The 25336-nt window shown below is 38.9% G+C and overlaps 3 protein-coding genes across 3 annotated transcripts; 2 read left to right on the forward strand and 1 right to left on the reverse strand.

Annotated features, from left to right (window-relative positions):
- Positions 1 to 8238: 8238 nt before the first annotated feature.
- On the forward strand, positions 8239 to 10015 carry LOC102709693 (50S ribosomal protein L27, chloroplastic). Its single transcript, XM_006645192.2, has 3 exons — positions 8239 to 8559; positions 9436 to 9537; positions 9611 to 10015. Exons 1-3 carry the CDS (start codon positions 8296 to 8298, stop codon positions 9785 to 9787), a joined length of 543 nt encoding a protein of 180 aa, XP_006645255.1. The 5' UTR covers positions 8239 to 8295; the 3' UTR covers positions 9788 to 10015.
- Positions 10016 to 15337: 5322 nt separating this feature from the next.
- Positions 15338 to 16660, forward strand: LOC102709973. Its single transcript, XM_006645193.3, has one exon. It carries the CDS (start codon positions 15612 to 15614, stop codon positions 16179 to 16181), a length of 570 nt encoding a protein of 189 aa, XP_006645256.1. The 5' UTR covers positions 15338 to 15611; the 3' UTR covers positions 16182 to 16660.
- Positions 16661 to 18167: 1507 nt separating this feature from the next.
- LOC102713238 (uncharacterized WD repeat-containing protein C17D11.16-like) lies at positions 18168 to 23307 on the reverse strand. Its single transcript, XM_006646562.3, has 16 exons — positions 23080 to 23307; positions 22791 to 22984; positions 22589 to 22668; positions 22377 to 22478; positions 22007 to 22130; positions 21823 to 21881; positions 21644 to 21715; positions 20585 to 20652; positions 20396 to 20492; positions 20243 to 20317; positions 19679 to 19777; positions 19083 to 19223; positions 18954 to 18983; positions 18813 to 18875; positions 18640 to 18717; positions 18168 to 18519 (listed from the first exon to the last, which is right to left on the reverse strand). The coding sequence occupies exons 1-16, from the start codon at positions 23196 to 23198 to the stop codon at positions 18469 to 18471; spliced, it is 1452 nt and encodes a 483-aa protein (XP_006646625.1). The 5' UTR covers positions 23199 to 23307; the 3' UTR covers positions 18168 to 18468.
- Positions 23308 to 25336: the final 2029 nt, after the last annotated feature.

Here is a 25336-nt window from a genome sequence, read left to right on the forward strand (position 1 = left end):
GGTCCGTTCTCCCTGTTCTCTTGCACGTATAGGCTTTGTTCCCGTAGGACAAGTAATCGATTTTTTTTAGAAATATTGTTATTTTCATGGAAAATAGTAAAATTGGAGGTCGTCTGCGGAAAATCATAAATTTAGCACCCTATTCAACTGTCGTAGTTCGATAGGTCCCATATCGAACGGCCATCGGGTTCAACAGGGCTCGTCAAACTATCCCTGTTCGATAGGCCCTGCACAGGTGACTGTCAAACTAGTTCGACAGGTGGCAATAATGTATTAGTATATGTGTAAAGCGTAGCAGTGAATTAGTATTTAATTAATTAATTATTATCTATAAAAAAATTTTAAAAAAATTGATATAATTTTTAAATCAAATTAAATATTTATAAAATACACACCATTTAGCAATTTAGGAAGCATGCGCGTGCAAAACGAGATAATCTGGTTTAGCTAACCTGGTTAAAGAACATGGTCATGGTGTATTTATACTTGAAAAAATCCGAGAGAAATAAATAATCGTTTTCCACACTCAAGAAAGCAGAAAAAATAATCGTCTCCACGCACAATACCACACACACTGTGCATCATCTTCGTGTGAATAAACAAATCAAATAAACAACTTTTATTTTCTATTCGATCTATTTAGGGAACAATTTATAATAAACATATATAATAATAATCAATAATATATTTATAACTCAATGTTATGTTGTAAAGGTGCGTGTATGTTTACACTAATCACTCTCGGTAGTATAACCATCTTCTTCTTCGGCGTCGTCATTCGCTGATGGTTACATTAAACTATTGATTAACTTCTCTTTTAGAAAAAAAAATAACAATGTTATACGTATTAACTTTTTCTTATGAAACTCTTCAAGCATTCTCGACATTTTGTTTTGATTTAGTTGGTGATTATAAGAAATCAAGGTGGAATGATACATCGGTTTTTAAAGAGTTTATATGGTTAAGATCATTGGATTGGATCGACATAAACAGACGAGAATCCTTGACACCACAAAGAAAAAATAGTTTCACTCGAAACTAAAATCAAAAGCATATAGTATATTATTTGTTTTGCCGAGACAAAGGCAGATATAATCCATATCTCTCTCTAAACATATTGTACTCTTCTGATAGCATCCCCAACAGCCCATCCATTCCATCCTCCATTCTAGAAATAGAGGATAAAGAGTAAAAGTTGAGCTTTAGCACAATATCTATCTCATCATCTATTTTTAGATATCATCCATATTAGAAGAGAAACTCTATATTGAGAGGTTCTCTCTAATCCTCTAAATAGATATAGAAGATGTCATATATAGATGATCTATTGGAGTACAAAGGGATATGAAAGATGAAAATGTGTTTTAGATGATCATCCAAATGAAGATATGGATGGCCAAATTTAGATGAGCTGTTGGGATGCTCTTAGTCAATAGGTTTAGTTCTGCTCATAATGATTTACTCTTTCCTAAAAGCAAAAATGTATTCTGAAAAAAAAAACAAAGAGCTAGATCTGCATTTGAATAATGCATAAATAATCAAGGTTGTCTATTTGGCTGGAATGGATAGACACAATTATGAAAAAATGGCCTCTAGAGCTTCTTTAATTTTGGTTGCGTAGCTTTGAATGCTTTTAACGAGCATCGATTAGATTCGAGTGGCAACATGTCTACATCGTGGTGGATTCTGCGCCTAATTTCGCTCAAAAATTAGTGCTCCCCTGCAACCACATTTCATGCGACGCAACTACTGGATGAATTCGTGTATCCAGCGTTGTCTCACATCACTGAATCAACCAACATCCTTTTGCTCCAAAAAGATCCAAGAAAAGTATATTAAGACATGTTTTATCATTCATAATTTATGTTTCAGCTTTAGCTTCTAGGCCGCTGAAACACATATATAAACTTTTTATTCATAAATTATTTTTTATTTGTAAATTTATTGTTTGGCTTTTTCAATGGTGGGTAATTAACCGGAGCAAGATGTCAGTTTCAGTTTCCAGTGGAAGTGTATATATATAATATATAGCGGTAACAATAATGGTGCATAATTGCAGTAATAATAATGGTGTATGGATTCAGTCACGCAGGTGGTTGCAATCTTCTGAATTTCTGATGGCTTCCAAGGGAGCTTTGCATGATGATGAAAGCGGCATGCAGCAGCAGCAGATAAAGCTCTAGCTCTAGCTCAGCTCGCTCGATGGATTCTATTCGCCATCAATGGCGGATCGAAAGCAAGCAGCAGCCATGGTAACTTCCTCCGTCGTCAAAAAGCCACCACGAGCATGCTTGCAAATCGATCGATCGATCGACGACGAACAACTGGCCGGCCGGTGGCGGTTGAGCTGAATTCAGAATTCAGAATTCAGAGTAGACGAAACGCAACCGAATCGAATCGATCGATACACGATCGAATATGCAACTGCAAGTTGCAGCAGCAAGATGTATAATTGTACGCAGCAATGATGATGTGGTTTGCGAATACGTACATCGGCAGCTAGGTATGCTAATGCTAGCCTGACGATCGTTGAGACTGATCATGGTTTCTTTCAGTTTCAGGCCCATGTATGTATTCAGAAGAACTATCATGTCGTGCCATGGCCAAAGTTGCCAGCACAGTTCATTTCATTATTAGGGTTAGTTGTTTATGTTTTGTATCTCGCACAATGAGAGCGATTGATTGATTACTGGTGTCTGTGTTCCCTAATCGATATGTAAGATGTGTTTGTTTTGATCACCGGAATGAAATCATGAAAGTATGACGTCTCCTTTCAAATGGAAGAATTTTAAGAGGTCTATGTGATGATCGAACTAATTGTTCTGAAAATCAAATAAGATTCATGGATTTCAAAGAAAGCTTTGATCGTTTGAGCTACGGCTGATGTACCACGGAAAACAAGAAATAACTAATTCATAGGTAAAACTTTTATATCTATGTCTTTTTGATTTAAAACACAATTCTGATAAAATAGATTACGACGAAAAAAACACCAAAATCAAGTTTCCAAACTTAAAATTTTAAATATGGTTAAATTTGAAAATTCCGAAATTAACAAGCAGATGATGAGAGGCGAGTCTCTAACAAAGAATTGTGATGTTTTTTCCAGCAGAATTCCCGGGAAACTGTAACTCTGCAAGCTACAAACTGGTTAAAATCTGGCACTTTTTACAACTGGATTGATGAGGGCGTGCAGATTTGCAATCGTGCAAAGAGGCAGAGAGGACGACGATACACTGCACGGAATAAAGCAAAAAGGGTGAGTGATAAACATATTCGTGCGAAGAGATGAGCCTCGCACGTGTGGATGCACTCAGCTTCAGCTAGCTGTGAGCACTACACACGCTTCACTTTTCCTGCTGCTTTTGTGTGCTAGCTAGCTAATTCTTACTCGCATCTGAACACACACCCAAAAAAACACCATGGTTTAAGATTTGACTGAACTGCCTACTTCTCGAACGCGTAAAATACTTGCACGTCAATATATTAGCAGAAAAGAGTTTTATACAAGACGTCTAGAGGTCTGACGGACTTAAGGCTGAGACATAAGAAGGTAAAATAGAACGATTAAACTAGTCGCGCGACTAAGAAACAAAACGTAACTCCAGCAGAGGGAGGAGAGGGGCAAGACCATGGGTTAGAGTAGATTACCACAGGGGTCATTGCATGATCGAAAGATTACTTTCCTGGAGACTTTTCCTTTTTATTGCTGCTGCTTTTTTGCTCTCCTCCCTGCAGCTGTGGTCTTAACAGCTTTGGATGGCAGAGATCATTGCAGTGTTGAATCTTCCTACCATGACTTGCCATCATTCTCTTCCTGTATTTCCTGTAAATGTCATCTTTTTTTTTTTGCCTCTCTCCTCTGATCTGCCATCTCTTCTTTAGTTGGATGCCCTGGATCATTGCATCTTTGAAGGTTTGCCCCCCCCCCCCCCCCTATGTGCTGAATGGTGATAATTAGGTTAATTGGCAAGAATGATTCTTTTACCACTAAGGTAAGCTCTTCATGATTAATGGAAAAGACAGACAGCAACACTCCCCTAGAAGCATTTTTATCTTGAATTCTAGAAGGTTTTATAAAGGAAACAGCACTTGATGGATGAAAAATTTTATATTTTATACTAATTACAGTTTTATGCATGGGAACTCAATACCTAACCATTTTACCAGGGACAAAGTATTACTTGAGCCACACAAGAAATTGTAGGAACCTTTTACCCACCAGGGTTCAATTCATGAACTTTTTTTCTTTACCAGACTTGAGAAGATGTCTGGTTATACTTTCTTAAGAACATAATTTTTTGTTCAATTCATAGGTGGAGTGTACCCACCTGGTATCTCTCAGGGAAAAATAAATATAAAAAGAAAGGTGCTAGGCAAACAATTTGGATCACCAAAAAGATGAGCTATTTTTCTAAAAAATAAATTATTCCTAACTGGCAGGTTGCTTCTAACTAGAATTCACCAACTGGTAAGCCATAGATCATGATGGCCAACAAAAGCACTGCTCTCCTCTAACCAATACTACCACTCTGAATCCAAAGGTGTGGTCTCGGTTGGTATTTGGTAAATAAGTAGGTCATGTGGATTTGGTGTTGGTTGCCCTCTCCCCCTTATTTAATTCATTGCTTAATTAATTAATTAATCATGGCACCGTGTTACACACAGCATCTAGAAAGAAACAGGAAACATAATCCAAAACGAGATCCTCTGCAACCAACTGCTGCTGCTATTTTCAGGTATTTGGGTTTCCACATGTGAGTAGCAGAATCAGAAATAAAAAAAAGGACATGAGGTCCCTGCTGCTTCAGAAATGTTTTTTGTTACCTTTGGATTTTTGAACAGACACTAGTATTTCATTTGATTTTTTTTCTCAGGACAAATTAACTCTAATTACAACAAGGGATCAGGGGGTAATTAGTAATTACTGGAGTAATTAATTACCAGGTATACTGAGACAGTGAGATGGATGGAAGTGATCATTTGGCTTATGAGTCAAAGCTAGCTTGCTGCTACTATCAAAGAGGAGGTAAATAAAGTGTTGGTGGAGACATCAAGTGTTTTGTTTACCCATCTTTTTACGGCCATGGTTTGATTCCAATTGTCCATCATATTCCTCAAGACTTCAGGCCGACACTGCCTTTAATTTCCTCCTCAGCATCATTTGATTATCGCCAGGATCATTGCTGAAAATGATGATTCATAATTGAATTAAAGATCCCCTTTTTTGGGGGTTATACTCCAGCCAGATTCCTGCCTAAAAACTGAAGAAAACTTCGGTGCAGCTGATTGCAGAAGTGACAGCGATCGATCTGAAGAATTTATTAGCTCGGTGATGCTCTGAAGATTGGTCGGATTTTCAGTCATACTACATACATGGTCATGGTCAGATCGGCTGATGACTAAAGATGATGGAGGATCCAACGGTAAGACCGATGGATTGATCGCCTGACTGAATGAATGATTGATTGCAAGCTGCTTCACTGTTGCAGCTACAGCTAAATCCAGCTTAGCTTAGATTAGCTAGCTGCTACAGTGATCGAACTGAACATGAGCTAGTGGCAACGTTTGGGCCTAGGAAGGTCAGAGGGGTCGTTTGCTAGTGACCAACGATTTTTCACGTGTCTTGCCATCAACAGATAGGGCTTGTTTCCCTCCGTCATAGGTCTCCGAGGTGCAAAAGGGATTGTTCCAGTGCCAAGGGGTCATTATTTGACGAAAAAGCCAAATTTATAAATAAATATATATATATATATATATGCTCTTGGCATATAAAAACTAAGGTTAAAAAATAAACTGCGATGAAAAACTTAAAATCAATTTCAAATTTAATATTAAAATTTAAATTTTAGCTTATAAACATAGGTATAAACGAAAAGACAAGATGAGTAGCTTGGTTCTTTTAAGTGTTCACTATGCGAGCAATGATGACCGTTCTTGATAGAGGCCTTGTTTAGTCCTAAAATTTTTTTAAAAAAACATCATATCAAATTTTTAAATACCTAAATAAAGCATTAAATATAGATGAACCAAAAAACTAATTACACAGTTATGGAAGAAATCTTGAGACGAATCTTTTGAGCCTAATTAGCTCATGATTAGTCATAAGTGCTACAGTGACCAATATATGCTAATGACGGATTAATTAGGCTTAAAAGATTTGTCTCGCGGTTTCTAGACTAGCCGTGAAATTCGTTTTTTCATTCGTGTCCGAAAACCCCTTCCGACATCCGGTCAAACATTTAACATGACACTTCTCCCAAAAATTTTCTCAATCTAAACACCACTAGAGTCTGTGTTTCCGTCTAGCAATGTCGAGATGTTTTTGCCAGATTTTCTTTAATCAACCGTGCATTTAGAAGGTTTTGATCCGATTTTTCTTAATTTTAAATGAAACCAACTCCTTAGAGCAAGTTTAATAGTAAAGCCAACTTACTAGCTATAAGTTTATATTATAGTCAACACATATAATAGATTGGCTATAAGGTTGGCTATAATTTTTTATTTCCTATCTCTTTCTCTACGTTTGCATTTAATGTATTTTTCTTAGAGTTGGTATATAGCTGGCTCTTGCATGAGAGCCAACACCACTCTTTTTTCATTACCTCTTTACTCTACATCAGCTTATAGTTAACTTATAGTCTACTATTATACTTGCTCTAAGAAAAAAAACTCAACCGATGCCATGTCACCACTCTGACTAACTCCGGAGCTAGCTCTATCGTTGGTCACATTAATAATAATGGATGAACAAGGATTAGCAAAAATAAAATGCAAATTGGATTTTAATCAGCAGAGTGGTGAATCGAAATGAACAGTGGAAATGGATGGTGGGGTTAAGGGGGGCTATAATTGGATCCACAGGGGGGCACAGATCCACTCCATTGCGAGGTGAAGCACACTTTGTGAAGGATGCATGGATAATCAATCATGCATGAGCATGGCCGTCCATTCCATGCAACAATGAGGAATCCCCCAAACCCTACTTTGCCTTTGCAGTCAAGACCGCCATCATTCCTGCTCAATGGGGCTCATTTTTCTCCTCCAATTCTTCTGCTCTCTAGTTATGGTATTTATTATTCTGTATCAAAATATAAATATTTCTGACACGTATTACTATTCCTATTCATCACTTTCATTCTGGCTATTGCCGTACTCTCTCCTACTCTTTCACCCTTATTCATTTCTCATTTATTAAGGGATATGATAATCCTTTTCTCTCGACTTTAATTTTTACTAAACAAACTAAAAATACTTCCATCACATTTGCTTTCTGGGATTTCTGGTGGCCCCAACTCCACTCTTCCTCTCCCGCACAGTCACATTCACCTTTCATTTTCTCCCCCATGAAATTCCTTTTTGTGATTTGTTTGATCGCCGCACGAATCACAACCTTTTGTTCTCCCTTTTTAGAAATTCATGATTCATTTTTGGTCTCTCCTGTCACCTTCTGCTGCTATCTTTCTCTTTTATTTTTTTCTTTCCATAGCTACTCCACAGATTAAATGTTCAACTCAATAATTCCCTTTCGATTTTATCAAGCAACGTAGAGAGACCGTGCTTTTGCGATGGAATATTACCTTATAATATTTTACTAAGCGGTGTATAGGTATAATAATGGGCCGGACGTTAAGATGTATTCCCTTTGTTCCACGTTATACTAGATTTATATTTGTGCTAATAAATCTAGACACATATACAAAATATATACATAGATACATAAATGAATCTAGGCAAACTCAGAAAGTTTTATAATATGGAACGGGGGAAGTAGAATAGACAACTCCCCATAGTAATCTGGAGTATACTTAAGTTTAAGTGTAGTAGTTAATTTTGAGTATATAATCTATACTATTTTAAAATAAGATTGTGATGATGGCAGTGAATTTTCTATCCCTCAGAAATATTATTTCAAAATTATGCAGACAATACTATGTCTAATTCATTCATATTTTTACGAAGTAAAGCACAAATATTTAAACACAGTAGCAGGAAAAGAAAAGGAGATGTGTATGGGCCCATTTCTTCTCATGCTTCTACGGAGCCAACGAACTTCATAGGCCGCGGCGTGATTCCGGCCCACGTACGTACTGGGCCGGCACGGGATTCCCTTCGCCCACGTGATGGGCCGCCAGAGCGCGACTCCAAGTTTCCGGCCCACGTAAGTGATGGGCCGGAATGGCGGGCCCACTCCACTACGACGTTATCACCTCGCCTCGTCTCCACGACCACTCCTATCTTCTTCTTCCTCCTCGCTACTGCACCCACGCGCACTGAGCTCGAGAGGGAGGAGCAATGGCGTTCGCGCTGGTGGGGGCGTTCGAGGGGCTGTCCCTCTCCTCCACGCGCCACTCGTCCTTCCTTCGCGTCGGCGGTGTCGGGGTCGGGGTCGGGGTGGCGGTGCCGGCGCGGCGGCTGACCATCCAGATGGCGCACAAGAAGGGGGCCGGGAGCACCAAGAACGGGAGGGACTCCAAGGGGCAGCGCCTCGGCGTCAAGATATACGGCGACCAGGTCGCCAAGCCCGGCGCCATCATCATCCGCCAGCGCGGCACCAGGGTTACCGTCCTCCCCCCGCTCTCTCTCTCTCTCTCTCTCCTTCTTGGGGATGGTTGATTTGATCTGTTAGATATCCCCCTCCATTCTTGGCTGATAATAGCTTCGTCTAGCTCTGGAAAATAGTAAATTTAGGTGTGGACACTGGAGTTGTTGTGCGTGTGGCGTTGTATAATTTCAGGCTGCTATGTTTGTATAATCATATTAAAACATGCACACGCATCACAAATGGCTTGAATGGTCTTTAGCGAAAAGAACATGACAATGATCATGTCCCAAAGTGTTTCCCAGAGAAAGTCTGATCTTTTATGCAGCGCCACTCATTTGCTAAGACGTGGCTGCATGTAGTACATTCTTATTTCTTACCGATTTGTGGGATGTGGCCAAGAATTATGCACTCTTCACTTCTTCAGGCTTCAGAGGAGCTAGACTAGTTCATCCAGTAAACGGGGGTAATACTAACATAGCGCAACATTAATTCCATGGAATCTACATAACTGTGTGCATCCTGTAAAGCAATTGCATGTGCTTCTTCCTCTTATGCATTCTACCATATTGAAATGCATCCTTTTAATGTACTTTGCAAAGTCTGGAATTTGTCCCATTTTTTCAGTAATGCATATGCAACTTCCTTCCCAACTTCTTTGAAGTATATTCCAGAACCATGATTACACCATCTTACAATACTAGTTTTTAGATCCTCTGCAATATTCTATGCAGCGGTGGGGACAGGGAGGGGCAACCAGTGGCCTGGCCTCCTCCAATATTTTTTTTACATATAAGCACGTAATTAATTAAATTAACCTAATTAACACAGTAGCTTCATATTTTACAGACATATTATTGCCTTTTCTTATGCATTTGCTCTGAACACTTTAGGTCTATCCTGGAAATAATGTTGGAATGGGCAAAGATCACACCCTCTTTTCTTTGATCGATGGCCTCGTCAAGTTTGAGAAATATGGACCAGACAAGAAAAAGGTAAGTCTGTTAACTTGTCAACATCTACTTATAACTGTGTCTGAGTGGCCTTCTGTTGCCTTTTCTTTTCCAGGTAAGTGTTTACCCATACGAGAAACAACCTGAGAACCCAAACAGTTACAGAGCAAGGAAGAGAGAGTACTTCCGCATGCAGCGTGAACGCAGGAAGGCAAGAGCAGAGGGAAATGTTGAGGTACAATTGGTGTTGGCAGCTGCAGATGAAAGTCCTGAGGTTAATGCAGACTGTTGATAAGTTCTCTGCCCCGTTTTTCTCCATTTTCACAATCCATGTTTGATAATCATTTGTGGAATGTAAATCATCAACTGTGAGATGAATACAAGGCTCATGTTCAACTCGTTGTTTATCCATGTTCGACTTGCTGTATCTTTTCTGGCAACTAGGCTTTAGGGACTATGGCGGGTCTATTCCAACTGAACCATCAACTGCGAGATGAAAACAAGGCCCATGTTCAACTCATTGTGTAGCCATGTTCGACTTGCTGTATCTTTCCTGGCATCTAGGCTTTAGGTACTAGGATGGGTCTATTCCAGTAGCCCGGTACCACAAGTTCCACGTAATTGTGTGATGGGTGTTGTGGACCTGATGCTTGAAAGTAGTGGTATTCATGCAGCGTTGCATTTTGCAACAGATCAACATCATCACTGGGGGGTGTGCTATATGGTTCAGGCCGTATTTGAAACTACTTTACAAGAGGTTCTTGCAAAAGTAGTTTCTTTTGGCATGTAGGGCTATAGTGGAGTTTTAGCTTCTTAATGAGTTGCTTGCTGCAATCCTGCAATACTGCATTATTTTTTCTTGAGGGATGAGGGATCTAATATCTCTGTTATCTACTACATTCAGTATATGGATTGGTGGTTGGGATGGTAAATTCTACACCTGCGTCCTTTCTCCAATCTTCCCTCACAACTTTGACATACATCTTAAAAGCCATCTTTTACAGGGAATACTAGATACATTTAGTCACTGTTATCAATTTCATGGCTGTCATGTGCTGATGTTCACTACTAGTATTATAGAAACAAAACAATATGGTGAAAGATAAATCAGGTTATCAATACTTGAAGATGGTAAATAACCACTTCATCAAAAAAAAAACAATAGTACCATGACATTCTGAAGTTATCACTCAAGAGCAACAAGAAAGGTGGTGGGAATTAGTTATGCTCAAATGAGGGACAGAACCAAAATGGGCAACTCTCCGGTGCATTTTACTGGTAGTATTATACTCCCAGTAGAAAAAAGAGTATTTCTATACTTTAATTAGTAGTATTTTGTAATTTTGTTTTTTTTTTGCAATAAAGATCACAATAAAAAGGACGATATTACCCCTTCAAATCTATTACACCTAATATTGTTGGTAGTATAATTTAATCACAATCGTCCGATAAAAATATATTAACGGTATGGATTAAATTCTACTACCAGTAAAATGTACCGGAGTCAGCCCTAACCAAAATATATCACATACTTGGATTATTAGAGAAAGTTTAGCCTTTTTCTTTCTTTAAGGAAGCTTGTGGATTAGTTATTGATGATCATCTATTCAGCAAATAATTATAAAGGCTTTTTACTGTAGTGTTTGGCCCCTCTTCTCTATCCGTCTAGTCTATCTGTTGTGTATCTGTTGTGTTGCTTTCACTAGAACAAAGCAAAGAGGGGCATGAGCCTCAGGTGGGATTTTTGTCCAGCAAAGGTGGCCTGCCATATGGTAGATGGGACACGTTCTTGGCCCCTAACTTCTGAGTCGACAAGTCTGCATCAGGAAACACAATACAAAGGAAAAAAAGGAAAGAACAATGGAATCAAGAAGCATAATCCTTGTTTGCTCTCTCATCCATCCCTCATCCTATAACACGGGAGTTAGCAGCACTAGCAAGTGATGGTGCCAAGGCAAACATTATTGAGAGCCCACCTTGTTTTTCCACAAGCTTTGTGCAAGTGGAATAATGGAGAGGGGCACAAAGTATGCTAATTTCTAGAACTTTTCTCTTCCAATGTTCCCATAGCAGGATCTTTTCTCACACAGAATCTTGGGGGTAAAAATCAGCCTTGGCATTTATAGCATTGTGAAAACAAAACCATATGCTGTGTTTTATTATTGACATGGAAATTTTATCATACAAATAGCAGTTTATTGGTAATACTTGGGGCTGCTTGAGGCATTTCAACTCTACTTTCTACCTTCTGAGGGGTTTATTTTCCCAATTATATATCCCCATCATGACAATGCAACTTGCAGGATAAAATACTGCACCATTAACCTCCTTATGTAAAGTAAAGCAACATTATGGTTTGAGGCCATACATTGGTTCTCTAACTTTACAGAACAATAGAATTAATACTAGCATGTGCATTTTTCACAATGTCTAAAATTGTACTATGACATTCACTGAGCATTGTTTCTGATCTTTCTTCCATTATCACATTTCTAGGAATGTTCCCATTGCTGTTTTCATGATGCATCTGAATTCCTGCAGGAATTTACAGCCATCAGTGCTTTCGCTTTAGTTACGTTAACCTAGTTTGGTAGAATATTAAGAAGATCTTGTGAAATATCTACTTTTTTTAATATGGTTATGAAAGAGCCATGCTTTCATGAAATGAACCACCTTTTTATGGTGTAGAAGTCGCTGCATATTAGCCTTTTAGATGCAACTTTTATAAAATTTATTTCAGCCATATGTTAGAAACTCGTGAGATTTTAAGGATCTTCTAACAAGAGAATCTCTTCTGATGGAACTTCTTTGCCTTGGAGAAGGAGCTACATTCATTCAAATAAAATGGGCAAAGCTATTAACCCAAAAGGTATTTCCATCCCTCACCCAATAAATGAGCAGTAAGAATTGTGTTCCAGACCAAGAGAGGACCAGTGGAACCGTCCAACTCTCACCCATGAAGCTATGCTTATCTTGAATTTTTCCTTTGCATGCAGACTCCACAGCCCACACCACACTGCATAATAGTAAAGTTTTTGCCCACCAACTGCTAATGAAGCCCTTTTTATCAAGAATGGTGCTCCTTTTTCTGCTCAATTATTTGCCTAAAGCATATTCCTTCTGGTCTGGTAGCCATAATTCATGACCTTCTTGTCTTGCAATGTATGTCACATTGTCATGACAGGTAGATTACTGGAACGGCCAAACACCTTTGTGTTGCCTTGTTCAAGATGGACTGGTTTTAACGCTGCACTCGATTGCCAGGCACTTCAGTAGTCTTGCTAAAGAGAGATGCTGGGTCCTTGTGAGGGGATAATGGACACTACGGCACTAGTGTTTGTTGGATTGGACTGGTTCCAGTTTAACCTCATCTTTCCTTAGTCCTTAAGTTTCAAGGATATGCTTGTTCAATCCACAGCAGACGGCGAGGATATATCCTGCAGATGCAGTTAGATAGATTTGATGTAGCCATTGGTTGTTCACTTAAGCCAGTTTTTGGTATAATATGAGGTTATTTACCTGTGTTGAATGTTTGAGCAGTTCACTGTCTCGCTGATGCAATGGTCATAGGCCAAAGAATATCTTTGTTCCAAATTCGGGGAATATATGGTCATCAACTCTTGATTGTCTTTTGAAATGATATAGAAACATAAGATACCAAGTCCAACTTCGTCTACTGCAGCAGTTCATCAGAGGAGAGAAGATGGAACATTGCAGCTGAAAGGCTATGATTCTGATGCTCCCTAATGCTGACATTCTATGAGAAACTTTAGCATGTTACTGTTATGTGTCAATCTGGCATCTTAACTAGCTGATCTTAGGCTATCAGTTACTTAATTGAAAGGCACTGCCCTTTTATTGGACCCTTTACAACTTGTTCCTGCTGCTGCTTTTATTTTGCTGTAATTTTTCCTAAGGTGGTCACTAACCTGCTGGATTGAAGTTCCAGATTGAGAATTGAGATAGCATTTGAACAAGGAGAGAGGAATCCTTTTGTGCTGTTGAACTCAGCAGATCATGGCTACTTCAGCTTCTGACACAGAGCCAGAAGACCTATTCAACAGAATCCAAACCAACTTCTGATGCACTTTCACCAACTGTGCCACTATACAACTGATGCACATCACATGATCTGCAACTGTCAACAGTCTTACCGGAATTGGTTCTGAGGTGGACACTCCACCTTAAATCCGTATTTGTCAGAGGTTACACTGGCATGATATGTCTTTACTGCAAAGATGAATTCTGCCATGAAATACTAATAAGTTTATCTTGGGCTCTAAAAAAAAGGAAAAGGAAAACCATGAACACCCTCACAAATTTGCTAGGACAGTCCCATGTGCATAGTTTGTAGATGTGGATGGGTGTTTAGCTAGCTGCCTTACTTTGTAATATGCCACGGTTTGTTAGGCATATATTTGTTGCATTGCCACGATCAGGCGCGGAGCTAGGGGCATTTTATGGTGTCAAAATGACACCAATGATCTCTTGTAATCTCCATTACAAATTGGCGTTTTCTAATGTACTAGCTGAATGCATGTGCTTTGCAGAGGATAAAAACATATTATATTATTTCTAGAGTAAAAAGAAAAATATTTTCATGAAATATGTGACCCATCTTTTTTATATAGGAAATATTCATACCAATTTGATTTTATGTGGATATCCATCTAGATTTGATTGTTTTTTAATATTACGAAGCTAAGAGGGTAAATTGTAAAAATGCAATAGAAATAGGTGGTGGTGGCAGATTCATTGCCACCACCACTAGAGGCTTTTATAGTAGTAAATATATTTGTAAAATAATCTAATGATATAGGCCCATTTTCTTTCGGTATGGAATTATTATAATCCGGATTATTGAAAGTAAGCTGAAAGAAACAGATAAATTATTGAAGTAGCTTATTATAATCTGATAAGCTCATTTAGGTGAGCTTTTTCTAGCTTATTAGGTGAAAAATTACCCACCATACCACCCCACTCCCTCTTTAGACTTGGAAAACCAATAATCTACACTCTAATAATCTAGGAAAGAAACAACTCACAGCTTATTCTATTACAGATTATAACAATCTAGCTTATAATAATCTAACTCAATAATCTAGATTATAATAATCTTAAGTTGAAAGAAATAGGGCCATAATAGATGTGACACCAACGATGTTAAATCCTAACTCCGCTCCTGGCCACAATTATGTTGTGCCACACCTTTTTATAATAATGTCTCATATGTCATGTTATCAAATTTTGAGCTAACTATGTCGCGCTTGTGACCAAGACCAACGATTTCTTAGCCACGCTTGTCCTATGCCACAACTAGCCTGAGCCATGTTGCGGTAAGCTTAGGCATCAACTAAACATCAACTTCTCCAAAAGCAACCACAACTAGTGGTGGTATATTTGAAAATCTTAGAATTTCTAGCAAAAACTAATACAGTAAGAAAGAAAAATCCCGCGAGGATGTGATAAACAAGTCGTGGCTACCAACCAAACACAGCATACTGTGTGTCAGTACCCTTCTTCAATAGAATCCATGGTCTTTTGGGGGGCATTCAAATTCCAAAATAATTGCAACCATCAAGTCAAGGATCAGGATCCCTGATCAAGAGCAGGGGTGCCAATTGCCAAAGCAGGAGAGTGAAAGAAGAGGGGGGAAAAAAAAAGAAGAAAGAAAGGGTGTTAAAAAGATGGCAGCCACCATGTCTTTCCTGCCAAAGAAGTGCCCCCACCCACACAACACCAACACCAACACAAACACAATTACACAAACCCAAGAGTTTATAAAATCCCAAAATGCAAAAGCAGCAGCAGCATGTATTGCTATGCTTTGCATCTCTGCCACCAATGGGAGATCTGTGTCTGGTCTACTGTTCAACCTTTGTATGCCCCTCTCCTTTTTTTTTTTTCCTCTTGGCCACATATAAAACCCCTCTCACCATTCCTCTTCACATCTCACTCTCATTGAGTCATTGTGCCTTCTTCTCCTTCAGCTGAGCCTCTCTTCCCTTCTCAGGCCTCTCTTGTATATACACATTTTTGTATAGATTTCATATCAACTTCTTGCACTTTCCATTGCAAAGAAGCTTTGAATTTGATTTGATCAGCTTGGTGTCCAAATGGATCCTATGAGCATGGTGAAGATCAGGGCCATGAGCAAGTGCAGCAACTGCAGGAGGCAGCAGCAGATGCAGATGCTGCTCCCTACCATGGCAGCCTGCATGGTGGCCACCTCTGTGCTCTGCCTGCTGGTGACCAGCCCTGTCTGGGCTCCCAGGCTGTGCTCTCTCATGGCCTTCTTCTTCCTCACCACCCTCCCTGACCTGGCCATGGCCTTCCTGCTCAGCCCCAAGTGCCTCTTTGTCGTCGGCAACCTCATCGTCGCCTTCCTCGTCGGCGAGTCCAGGCTTTCGCCGAAGGCGGAGCCGGCATCCCTGGTGAATGACATACATGAGGAGCATGTCAAGAGGAACGCCGCGACGGGCGCGAAGGCGGTGGCGGCCATTGATCACAATGCTATGGTTGGAGAATTGGGGCAAGGAGAGGAAGAAGAAGAGGAGGAGGAGGAGGAAGAAGATGATGATGATGAAGAAGAAGAAGAGCTGCACCAGAGAGTGGAGGACTTCATTGCAAGGGTCAGGAGGCAGAGGAGGATGGAAGATAAGAGCTTCTTTGACACTGATCGATGATGAACACAATTTCCTTGGATTTGGAAAGCTGCAAAGAAGGATTATTGAACCCAAAATTAAGGATCTTTGATGCTTAGTTTCATCTATCTTGTTAGGGCCACAGATAAAGAAGAAGAGTTCACTGGCTCACTTCACTGTAGGAGATTATGCATGCACTTTAAAATTAGAGTGTATCTGATCCGGTTTAGCCATGCCAAAGAATTAGGCAGGGAGAGGGAAAAAAAGAGAGACAAGGAATGTGTGTGATCTATGAAAAAAAAAGCAGAAAAAGAAAAAGTGATGCATTGTGTCTTTCTCTTATCTTGCTTTGTGCCTAATGGCAATGTGTAATGTCACCATTATTACATCACTTATCCTTGGGAACAATGAGGCCAAGTACACTCAACCTGATCGTCACTCAGATGTCGGATACTGTATGTACTAACAAAGTTGCTCAAAACCTAACATGAAAAGAGGTACAAGCCTAGCATTTGTATGATTTTATGAAATGTTTTATTAAGCGGTTAGTACTATAAGGTTAGCACTTCTATCATTATCTTTTTAAAAAAGTATTTCTATGATATTCTGAAATGGTTTGTTAAGCAGTTGGCACATAAATATGTCCGGTCAAATCTGCCCTTTTTTCTTTTTTTTTCCGGCAGGCAGCTCGCAATATTTGATCATGACTTAATTTCCACAATCCTGCAATTTATATTAATTTTCACAAAAAAGCTTTTTTTTTGTGAAACACAATATAAACACAGAGGTTCACCCCCCATGAACCTTAGACTTCGCAAAACTTTTCATGTGTATGCTACCATATGTTCCATCACAAATCATTTTTACATAATGATATATAGCCCCAGTGAACACGCGAGTACGTACAAGCATACGTATAAAAAAATACAGATACAAAAAAGAGGACACATGAGGATGGCTCAAGCTTTTGATCCAGATAAAAAGGAAATTGATAAAAAAAAATTCCATGACACATTGACACGCAATGCTGAATGTTTAGGCACAATAATATATAGCCCTCTGCCTGCATATATGCATAATTGCATATGCAATGTTTCTCCCTGTTTAGCAACAAAAAAAAAGAAGATTAGTTCATTAACAGTATGGGATTATCACCAGTGATCTTGAGCCACATGTTGGTTGCTGGCCGTCCCTTTTTTTCAGATGCTGATTCAGATCAGCGTCACTAGCAATGAGATCACGCATTTTTCTCTTCTTTTTTTATCTTAAACACGCAGCTGCACGACATGGCGCAGAAAAAGAAAAGGGACCAATCCACACGGCCAAAAATAAATACTATATTAGAGAGATGCAAAGAGGCAAAAATTATATCTGAGAGTGAGAGAGAAAAAAAATAAAAGTTGATTAATGCATGCATGCAATGCATCCATGCAGCATTTGTGCAGGATGAGACGGTGATCAGGTTAGTGGCACTGAATTATTATTACAAGTGGACTTCTTTGGAACGTGGAAAGCGGAGGTGTCTAGTTAAAAAGAGTGTTAGTTGTTAATATCATCATTCTAAAACATCTTTCTGACGCCTTACGAGATTAAGACGCTACTGTCAACTCGTCTGAAGTATATCCATCAAGTTAATGCTGACAATTGCGCGTAAATAGTAATCCATTCCATTCGTTCTAAAATATAATGCATTTCTTTTATAGTTAAATATATATGCTTTGCTACAGATTTTATGATGTGTTATCAAATTTTCTTACGTAGATTTTCATCTATAGTTAACTGATTTTTAATATCAAGAAATTTAAGAGTTAAATTGTAAACCTGTAGGAAGGATAGACGGTGGTTTTCACAACACTGCTCCTTTTTATAGGAGTATAGAAATTGATAGTAAGTATATTGAAGTATTTTCAAATATATGAATATAGAATGAAACTACATGCATGTGTTTTTAGTTTAACTATTAGTCCATTTTTTTCAAAAAAAATATTAACTTTACTGAGAACCTGGTATTCGCTGGGGAAAAAAAATAACACAGTTGAGTTTGCAAGTTGAGAGATACGCTGAAAACATTTCTTCACGATTTGTTTCACAAGCGCCAAAATCGTATGTCAGACGATGTTTGCAACCTTGCATTCCATTATGTTCAACAAAATTGGACTTTCATCACATGGGAAAAAAAAAGAAAGAAAGCTTACATCATAACTAGAAATCTATCCTCATACGTAGCCAGAAACTGCTTGATCCAGCAAATGCTGATCGCCATAGTGCTATTGCGTTTCCAGCATCACTTGTATCGGTCCTCCAAAAACCTGTCGAATTTCCTAAATATTTATTTCCCGAATTTATTAGCTACTGCTGGTTCCGTTAATGTGTTCCAGACCTGTACAAGAAGCAGAACAATGTCACTGAAGGCAGTCAACGATGGCAACGAATGTGTTATGTGACGGTCAACGATGGCAACGAATCTTAAGTAGACTCTAGGCATGACAGTGATGCTTACTTTTAATTTGCCTTTTGATCCTCCGCCGGCTAACAAGAAAGGATTGTCGTCTGAGAATGATAACGAGAAAACAGCTCCCTGGAGACAACATCCAAATGTATAAGCAACGTACAATTATAACCTGAAACTAATTCCTTGCAAAGATAACAGACTGGTTTCACTTTAGTGCTTACAAGTTTTGGATTCAGAGAAGCAATGCACGATGGCTGGTTGTTTGACAAATCCCATAGTTTCACCTGTGTTAACAAAAAACAGATGTTATTAACAACAAGAGTTAATATCTAAAGTTTTACCAGACGCATATAAGTTCACACCATTTTGTCAGTTGAGCCTGTCGCAAGAAACTGCAAGAGAAAAGCTAGTCTGAGTACTTCACTCTATATAAATCTCTTTCAGCATGCACAGAACATAATATACATAGATTCTAAAATAACATATCATACATTTGGGGTAGATGGACTGAAGGTGATGGAAGATACAGCTTTCTCGTGTGCATGCAGGGTAAATGTAGGACGACCAGAATTTGAATTTGATGAGGCTGTCCGCTTATCAAATGCTTGAACCATCCCATTTTCAAGACTAACCTGCAAGATGCAGCAAACTCTGACTTTGAAGACTCCAACAGATTAATGTAACATCTTAACAGGGGCCACATAGAACAGCCAAAAAAGGAGTTGAGTGAAGCAATAGTATAGCAAAAGGAGAAAAAAGAGTCACCACATAAGAGATTAAAACTGTGGACACAAACAGCAGTTTCAACTTCTATGACTAGGCTATTTCCATAGCAACCCCAACATAATGAAATTTGCATCTCATGGCTGACTCTGCCATCCTCCACTGCTCAAATCTTAAGTTATCTGTACCTTCTACTAGCTTTCTAAATTAAACTTGATGGAAAAGGTTAGCAAAAAAGGTACTGTTGCTTGTCAGCAATTTCTGGTATGTTTTCAACAAGACAGATAAATGGCAGATAACAGTTTTAGGCTTTTAGCAATTTAGCATATTTAAAAGAAAAGGAATGATAGTTCCATTTACTCACCACAAAGGAGTGCTCATTATGTGGATCCCAAACTAAGCTTTCTACATCTGCTTCAACAGACCATTTATGACAACTCTGTCCACCATCATTCATGTCATTCTGTAATATATTCTAAAGTCAGTTTCCAGTTAATGCAAGTACATAAGTTTCTCAATGCAACAGCCTTCAATAAAGATAATTGAATTAAAACTGCAACTGGATCTCTCTTTCACCTTCCAAGAAGAAAAACAAGGGCATGCAAGAAAAAATTTCTAAACCCCAACAAAAGAGACACAGATAAGGAATGTTTTGTAGTTTGTAGAATTAGCATGGCACAAGCATCTTCATTCATCGACCTACCAATTATCATCCAAAGAATAAGGGTATTCACAATCCAAGTACCCGAAAGTACAATAATATGAATTACACATGCTAAATCATCATACTGCTTATAATCTAGTCCGAAACCATACGGTACACATAATGTGACTAACATATAATAGCATCCCCATTTAAAAGGTATAACAGCAGCAGAAATTTTACAAAAAAAAAAAAGGATCTCATAATGCCTAGCAGACCCATTACCATGGCAACTGTTTTATCGAATGATCCACTTAGAAGAATTTCAGGTGACTGTTGGCTCCAAGCAACTGATTGAACCTACACGTCAAGGTAAGAAAAGATTGAGTGTCTAAGAACCAGAAATACAGTAAGAAAACAAAAGTAGACAATCATTACCTTGTCATCGTGATGTTCCAATGTGACTGCACATTTGCCAACAGCAACATCCCAAATCTTAACAGTTTGGTCTGCACTTGCACTAGCTAGAACATTCCTGTAACTCATAAACAGTGGGTCATTCATGAGTCATGAAGGAACCAATAAGAGAAAATAAGTACCATCACTTGAGTTGAGAGCTAAACGCACCTCACCTCCTTGTTCCATGCAAGACCAAGCACAGAACTTCTATGGCTTCCCTTCTTGTATTTTTTTGCCTGCGCATGAGAAGGCATGTACCATGAACATTAGTGAGACTAACAGAGAATTAAAAATGAGGAAAAGAAATAAACAATCACCTGAAGATTTGCGTGTGTGAATCATAACTACCATATAAGTTCACATAAAACGTGTAAAAGAACCTATGCAGAAGTCTGCTCAATGTTTTATACCCTTCAGGTTTTGGCCAGCTAACCAGAAAACTACAATATCAATTCGTGTGAATTCAACTTGAATAAAATATTAGAGTGAACGTGAATGTCAAACATTTTGTTTCAGCACATCTAACGGACAAACAACTGCTGGTGAAGTGGTGATAGGCTGGCGCAATTTTGGTCTACATTGTTTGATTGCATCTAACATACGGTTTGGCAGCTTAGGGCATCCACAATGTGAGCCAAAAGTGGTCCTTATAACTCTATATAGACTACTTTGCCACTGTGAAAGGGGTATTTGGAAATGAAATAGGATGAGCAACCTTTAGCTATATGGACTACCCATATGATTCTCTCTCTTTCCTCTCTAGTGAGAGAGTTAGGACTATTGGATGTGATTTATTTGTTAGGGTGTGGGCCCTAGCTTGTCTATTGCTATCTTTATACATTGTGCAAATTGAAACAGTACAAGATCACCTATGTGGGTCCCATTTATATGGACTACTCAGTCTATATACATTGGGGATGCCCTAAGAGATCAGACAGCAAGTGCCCCACATGGTGATCTAGACTGAGACTGCCATGCAACTAAACAGTAAACAGAAATGGTACTACAATCATTACAAAGCTAAAATATTTTACCAATGCATCTATAAGACTATAACAGAAGGTTCAACATTGAAATGACAAGGTGCTAGGGGCATTGGCAAACATTCAGTAAGAAGAACAAGAGAAGATGTGTTTAGCATGACCAGCTAGTAAAATATCCCATGAAAAGCAACAAAAGCTTCAAACTAGCTCAACATTGAAAAATATTAAGGACTCGGAAGAAAACCTTTTTGCCCTTGACTTTTTTCTTCTTTTTTGAATGTCCTCCCAGCACCAAGTGGGGTTGGACTTCATCAACCTGTTAAATAACACCAAATTCCAGACAAGAGTGCATTAATTGCTTCTGCAGTTGAACAGTTCGTGGCAGTACACAAAGATGGTGGCATATGTTTCTAGAAACATTACTATATCCAAGTCCCAAATTTCAATTGCAGGATCCATTGTGCCAACAGCCACAAAATTCCCTGAGATATTTAAAAAATGCAGAGAAAGCCACAAATTGCAAATGTGAGCAAGTGAAACACTGAGCAAGAAACAGATTGGTTTTCAGTTATTTGTCTAGTAAACACAAATGGCATCAAAATTTTACCTTTGTCACCACCCTTAAGGTTAAAATCCATCCATGCTGTGCATAGTGGAAAATCAGCGAGAGGCACTTCATGATGCACAAACATATTTAGATCACCATCTTCCGTTTCTTCAAGTAGATTGACCTGCATAGATGTAAATTTACCTAAATTATATAAACTAATACTATTCAGCAGATCGCAGGGTACTAGTAAAAGAGCATTGCAGTGACCTCCAATCAATTTGAATTATGGTAATAATCTAATGGGTATTAGATTACTCCAGGTAAAGATTCCCTCTTTAGATTTCTCTCAAGAAAAATTTGTCAACCAGACAAAGCAGAACTACACAATCATTTTTAGCAAAAATGTAGGACGCTAACAGATACTTGCCTGAAGAGAATTGACATCATCCTCATTATACGCGCAAACGATCATCAGATCAGTAGGTTTGATAGTCATGTCTTCAATCTCTTCATCATCATCATCATCATCCTAATAAGTCAGAGATGTGGACTAATTCAGTGTACTCCAATTCAGCAGATATAGATGGAAAAGGAATATGTGTATAGCGCTCATTTCATGTAAAGAGAAAGAATACACACATCATTCTTGTTGAGATAAGGGTCCAGATCATTGCTAGCATAGTACAGGTCACCTTGGCCGGAGCTGAAAATCTCGATACCTGATGATGCGAATACACACCAAAGTTTCCATTACAACAGTTACCGCAGTTTAATCGATCAAATCAATAGGTGCCGACCCAATCGAACTCGCAAGTAGGCTGAGAAGGATCGAATTTACTACCTTCCTCCTCGTCGTCGTAGTTATCCATGTTGAGCTCCTTGAGCTCATCGGCGACATCATCAACCGAGCCCTTGGCGAGCGCCCTGGCCGCGGCCTTGGCCTGCGCGACCTCGTCTACCTCCTCCACCTCCGCCTCGCCGTCGACCTCCATGTCGCCATTACCTTCGTCGTCCTCGTCGGCGTCGCTCCCGCCTCTGCACGTCGCGCAGCAAGCGTCAGCAGCCGCAGCTGAAGGAAGGGATGGGGGTGGGGGTGGAAAGGGAAGGGAAGGAAGGTAAGGGAAGCTCACTCGGCGTGCTGCGCGATGGTCTTGATGGCCTCGTCGATCTCCTCCTGCGTGGGCGGCTCCGCCTCGACGGGGACGAGCTTGGCGGCGCCCCTGGGCACCCAGGATATCGCCGAGATCATTGCGCTCCCCCGGCGGCAAGGAGGCCGCTAGGATACAAGAGGAAGAGACAGTCGGAGGCGAGGAGGCCGGTGGCGAGCACTCCGGCGCGCGGCGGAGATGGAGGAGAGGAGGGGGAGGGAGAAATGGTTGCGCGGAGACGGAGAAGAGGAGGAGCTAGGGTTTTTAGTTGGTTCGCGGCGAATATTGTTGGGCTCTTTGACGGGCTGGGCCGCGGTGGCCTTGTGGCCCAAGGCGAGGCCGAGGATGACGTAGCGCGGTGGTGGGCCAGCCCGATCGGGGAAGCGGCCTCGTGCGCGTGAGCAGCTGGCAGGGAGACAAATCCAAAAATCTGTTGCTCAGAGCTTCGCAACAGTACCACACTCAGCTCATCCAAATTTGGTCATCTATATCTTAGTTTAGATAATCATCTAAAATAGTTTCATCCTCTATATATATATTTATGTACTCTAGCAGATCATCCATACTAGAGCATCTATATTCTAGTCTATTATATTTTATTGATACATGTAACCATCATACATTTGTTTTATGTTTTACAGTGGTCAAAGTGGGGATATTTGAGTTTTAGATGATGGAGAGAACATCTAAATATAGATGATGAAATAGATGTTCTGTTGAAGCACTATTTTTACCCTTCATCCTCTATTTTTAGGATAGATGATGGGATAGAAAAGCTGTTGGGGATGCTCTTAGGGATTTTAGATTCTAAAAAACAATTTTTTGGTAGTCAGCTTCTGAAAATCTAGAAAACCTGTTAAACTTAGCTTCTCTAGCTTCTAGATTCTTAGTTCATTTTCTAGAATATGTAGCTACAAATTCTCAGAAGTTGTCGACCGTTTGGGCAGCTTCTGGGAAAAGCTACAGCAGTGGGAAACTCTCCTAAACATGCTCATAGTTTGTGTTTCTCCGGACAAAGATTTTCTAATTTTTTATGTAATGGTATAAATAAAAAAAATTAGGTACTAAGAAGTTAAAAGCTTATTTTAGAAAAATAGTATGAACTTTTATATAAACTATTTTTATAAAAAAACTTATCATTTAACGGTTACGAAACATATATGTAAAAACGGAGAAACAAAACTAAGAATAATACGGAGAAAACAACACATCCTAAGTGCATGAATTGGTCGGTCTCCAGTCATGCATGGTGGCTCCATGGATGTTGGTCAAAGGACATAACAATAATACTCTCTCTCTCATTTTATTAATATTGATTAGTTTACCGTCATATATTTATATATGAAGTAATACGGATCGAGGTCGTCTAACATAATGTTGGAGAAACTTACTACATGACCACTAACAGGTTCCATGGATCACACATCCACCTGTCAGTGACCATGACATGAGAAAGTTTATGGGATTGTCTGTTTGGTGGCTAGACTTGCCACACCACACTTAGCTAAATGTGTGTCATGCCACACAAAGTGTATATAGTAATTTATTAGCCACAAGTATAGTAAGGATAATTATGGCTATAAATCAAATGTAGATATGATTAAAGCATGGTTTAGCAAAGTGGAGTAACCAATCAAACAACCCGTATGTCGAACAGTCGAAGTTTCAACTCCTAATTCTAACAAAACTATGGTCGTATTTTTATAGTAGATTGTTTTTAGACATTTGGGTTGGTTTTTTGCGAGCACAATTTCTAAATGGTTAAGCGATATGTTTTTAAAAAAATTAAATACAAGATTATTATATCATATTTCTGAAGTCGATTTTAAACTCTGTACTCCCTCCATCTCATAATTTAAGGCATAACTAAATTTTTTCCCGTCCCATAATATAAGACGTACATATAATCATGCATTAATTAACATATATCTTTTCTCTAAAACTAATTTATTTTAAATTCTACATCATCAAAACGTTCAACCACATTATATACATAATGTGGCTATAACTTTTTATTGTTCTTTGTGTTACTGATAGTTACACCTTATATTATGGTTGGACGGAGTAATGGTTAATTTTATTATTTATACATTAAATAGTTGAAAAAATTCCATCTAATCTCACATATTCTATTTGGTCACGTTCTTTTTTAGCTAAATAGGAAACATTATTTGTTTTTTATAACTGATATAAACAATATAATTAACTATTATAAATCAAAAATATATTATATATATAT

This window comes from Oryza brachyantha, chromosome 1, assembly GCF_000231095.2.
Source record: "Oryza brachyantha chromosome 1, ObraRS2, whole genome shotgun sequence".
NCBI lineage: Eukaryota > Viridiplantae > Streptophyta > Magnoliopsida > Poales > Poaceae > Oryza > Oryza brachyantha.

Coding starts and splice junctions, on each gene's coding strand:
- LOC102709693 (XM_006645192.2), top strand. CDS start 8,296: ATGGCGTTCGCGCTGGTGGGGGCGTTCGAGGGGCTGTCCCTCTCCTCC. Junction 8,560..9,435: donor TCCGCCAGCGCGGCACCAGG/GTTACCGTCCTC, acceptor TGAACACTTTAG/GTCTATCCTGGAAATAATGT. Junction 9,538..9,610: donor ATGGACCAGACAAGAAAAAG/GTAAGTCTGTTA, acceptor TTTCTTTTCCAG/GTAAGTGTTTACCCATACGA.
- LOC102713238 (XM_006646562.3), bottom strand. CDS start 23,198: ATGATCTCGGCGATATCCTGGGTGCCCAGGGGCGCCGCCAAGCTCGTC. Junction 22,985..23,079: donor ACCATCGCGCAGCACGCCGA/GTGAGCTTCCCT, acceptor CGCGACGTGCAG/AGGCGGGAGCGACGCCGACG. Junction 22,131..22,376: donor ATGATGTCAATTCTCTTCAG/GCAAGTATCTGT, acceptor ACATCTATGCAG/GTCAATCTACTTGAAGAAAC.
- LOC102709973 (XM_006645193.3), top strand. CDS start 15,612: ATGGATCCTATGAGCATGGTGAAGATCAGGGCCATGAGCAAGTGCAGC.